General features: G+C 34.4%; 1 protein-coding gene across 1 annotated transcript; it reads left to right on the forward strand.

Annotated features, from left to right (window-relative positions):
* The first annotated feature begins 325 nt into the window (after nt 1-325).
* LOC143583997 (auxin-responsive protein SAUR36-like) lies at nt 326-661 on the forward strand. The gene has a single exon (XM_077066157.1). The coding sequence runs from the start codon at nt 326-328 to the stop codon at nt 659-661; it is 336 nt and encodes a 111-aa protein (XP_076922272.1).
* Nucleotides 662-2,392: the final 1,731 nt, after the last annotated feature.

The following is a 2,392-nucleotide window of genomic DNA, read 5'->3' on the forward strand; positions in this document are numbered from 1 at the left end:
ACCACCACAATTTTAAATTATAAATTATAAATTACAAAAACGAATCTCGTTCGTTCTCTCACACCACCTTTATATAAACGTACACTCCCTTTATCACTGACGTGTATTAACATCTTTCTGACTCAATCACAAACCTTTTGACCTCACTCAAATCATCACTTTAATTTAATAATTTCCCCTTAAAACCTTCAACAACACTTCCAATTTCACATAACCAACTTTCCATTTCAAATCACACTTCATGGCCATGAAACATGTTCGAGGTTTCCGAATCCGCCTAAAGCTTGTTAAGCTGATCAAATGGCCAAGTTGTACGGACAAAACCATGACAAGGGTCTTCAAGAGTTTAAAGAAAACACTAAAAGAGCTCTTTGTAATAAAACCGGGGGGTTCGGGTTATACTCGGATCAATGGGAAAACGCAGGTGCCAAAAGGGCATTTAGCGGTGTATTTTGGTGAAGAAGAGGGCAATATTAGTAGGGTTTTGGTGCCGGTGATTTATTTTAATCATCCACTTTTTGGTGACTTGTTGAGAGAAGCTGAGAAGGTTTATGGACATGATCACTGCGGCGGGATTCATGTACCGTGCCGGTTATCGGAGTTTGAAGATGTACAAAGTAGGATTTGTGCTGCTGGTGGTTCATGGCGGAGATGGTTGTAGGTTAAATGCTTAATGTCAGCTTTTTTTTATATAGATTATCATTGTTTTTTGATGGTTTCTGTTGTTTTTGTCATCCTTTGTTAGCCTTGTTGGGACATGTAAATACAATTTCGAGTTTCTCTCTAGTTTTAATAATCGTCTGAAATTTGATTAATTAGGTTCCTCAATCAGTGTATTTCTTTTTAATTTTTATAAATATAAAACAATATATGCAAAAATGATTGATTAAGAGTGACCAATTAGTAAAAGTAGCAACTAGTAAGTAGTAACTATGCATCCTGCAAAAAAATAAAAAGGATTAATTGACCATTCTAAAAAGAAAAGGTGATAGATTCATATCATACAAAGGAGGTATTATTTTGCCATTCTTAAATAAATGTTTAATTTCACATTCTTCAATCTTTTCAATTTGATTTCTATAATGTTGATCTAAATATATAAATTTATATTTGTTAACTGGGAACGAGATAAGAAACAAACAATTAAAAATGCACTAATTACAAAAGGAAAATATAAAAGAAAGAAAGAAAGAAAGAAAAGGTTCATTTAAACATTCGTTGTATAAATTGTTACAACATACAAAGTATTACTCATATTCTAAAATGAACAATGAATCGGTCGCCCTAGCCTGCACATCATTACATGAGTTATGCGTGTACAAGTTAGGTAGACGTCTTTGACATGAATAAATATATAGGTCAGGTTCGAATATATCTATTCAATCCAGAACCCTTCAACCGATCTAACAATTAACTTTCAACATGCGAACCTACCATGATTAAGACCCCTGATTTATCATTCCTGTGGAATACAACTTTCATGAAATGTGTCCTATAATAGTTTAGGTCACCCAAATGCTTAACAATATTTGAGGTCACCCTAATACTTAGCATGTGAGAGGAAGACTTATGGCGTGTCAAGGCTCCAAGTATTTATAATATCTTGTGCGCTAAAAATGATTAGTCTCATTCCAATGTTAATTAAGCTTTCTGTTAACTTTAAACTTAATCAAACGAAGGAAGTTGCGTACTAACATCAAAATGCTATAGGATATATCACACCAGGAAAAAATCTAGTTTATGATTGTTAAAGAAAATGCATACTATCATTTTCATTTAGTATAAAATTAATGAATTGAAAATCTATGGGCTTAATATTATTCTTATTACTGGTTTTAAAATTATTTTTATTATTATAGCTATATATCGCATAAAACATAATAATGCATTCTGACACAATACTAGTATGTCATTTAAGTCTATTAGATTTTTTTGTCTATCAGCCTATGTACAGGTTAGCAAACATGGATTATTTGTATTTTTGATAAAACTATTTGAATAAATTAATAGAATTGATTTTTTTTTGAACGGCCAACTAAGTAACGCCGGGTACCTCGTACGCGGCCCCCATTGGCTAAAGGTAGTCCGAGCCGGCCACTACTCTGGACGAACGGAGCCCCTAGCGATCCACCTGTTGAGGGATTCACCGGATAAAACCTGACTCCCACGCCCGCCAAACGGCACGACAGCGAGGAGCCGGTAAAACCGGGTGAGATCAGGACTCAAACCCTGGTAAGCCAGAGTCATCTCTCATATCTCCCATATAAGTTGATGGTAGTGAGGTAAGGTACCTTTTGATATTCGTCCGATACTCCGATATAAATTTTAAATTCACCATGTTTGGATCGGAGTTAGTGATATTGGAAGCTGTTTAATATTTTATCTAGTATGG

The sequence above is a fragment of the Bidens hawaiensis genome, unplaced genomic scaffold, assembly GCF_021521415.1.
Source record: "Bidens hawaiensis isolate Kalapana, Puna unplaced genomic scaffold, B.hawaiensis_p1.1 tig00032755_1, whole genome shotgun sequence".
NCBI lineage: Eukaryota > Viridiplantae > Streptophyta > Magnoliopsida > Asterales > Asteraceae > Bidens > Bidens hawaiensis.

What these genes read in the sequence shown, in the direction of transcription:
- LOC143583997 (XM_077066157.1), top strand. Translation starts at nt 326, where the DNA reads ATGACAAGGGTCTTCAAGAGTTTAAAGAAAACACTAAAAGAGCTCTTT.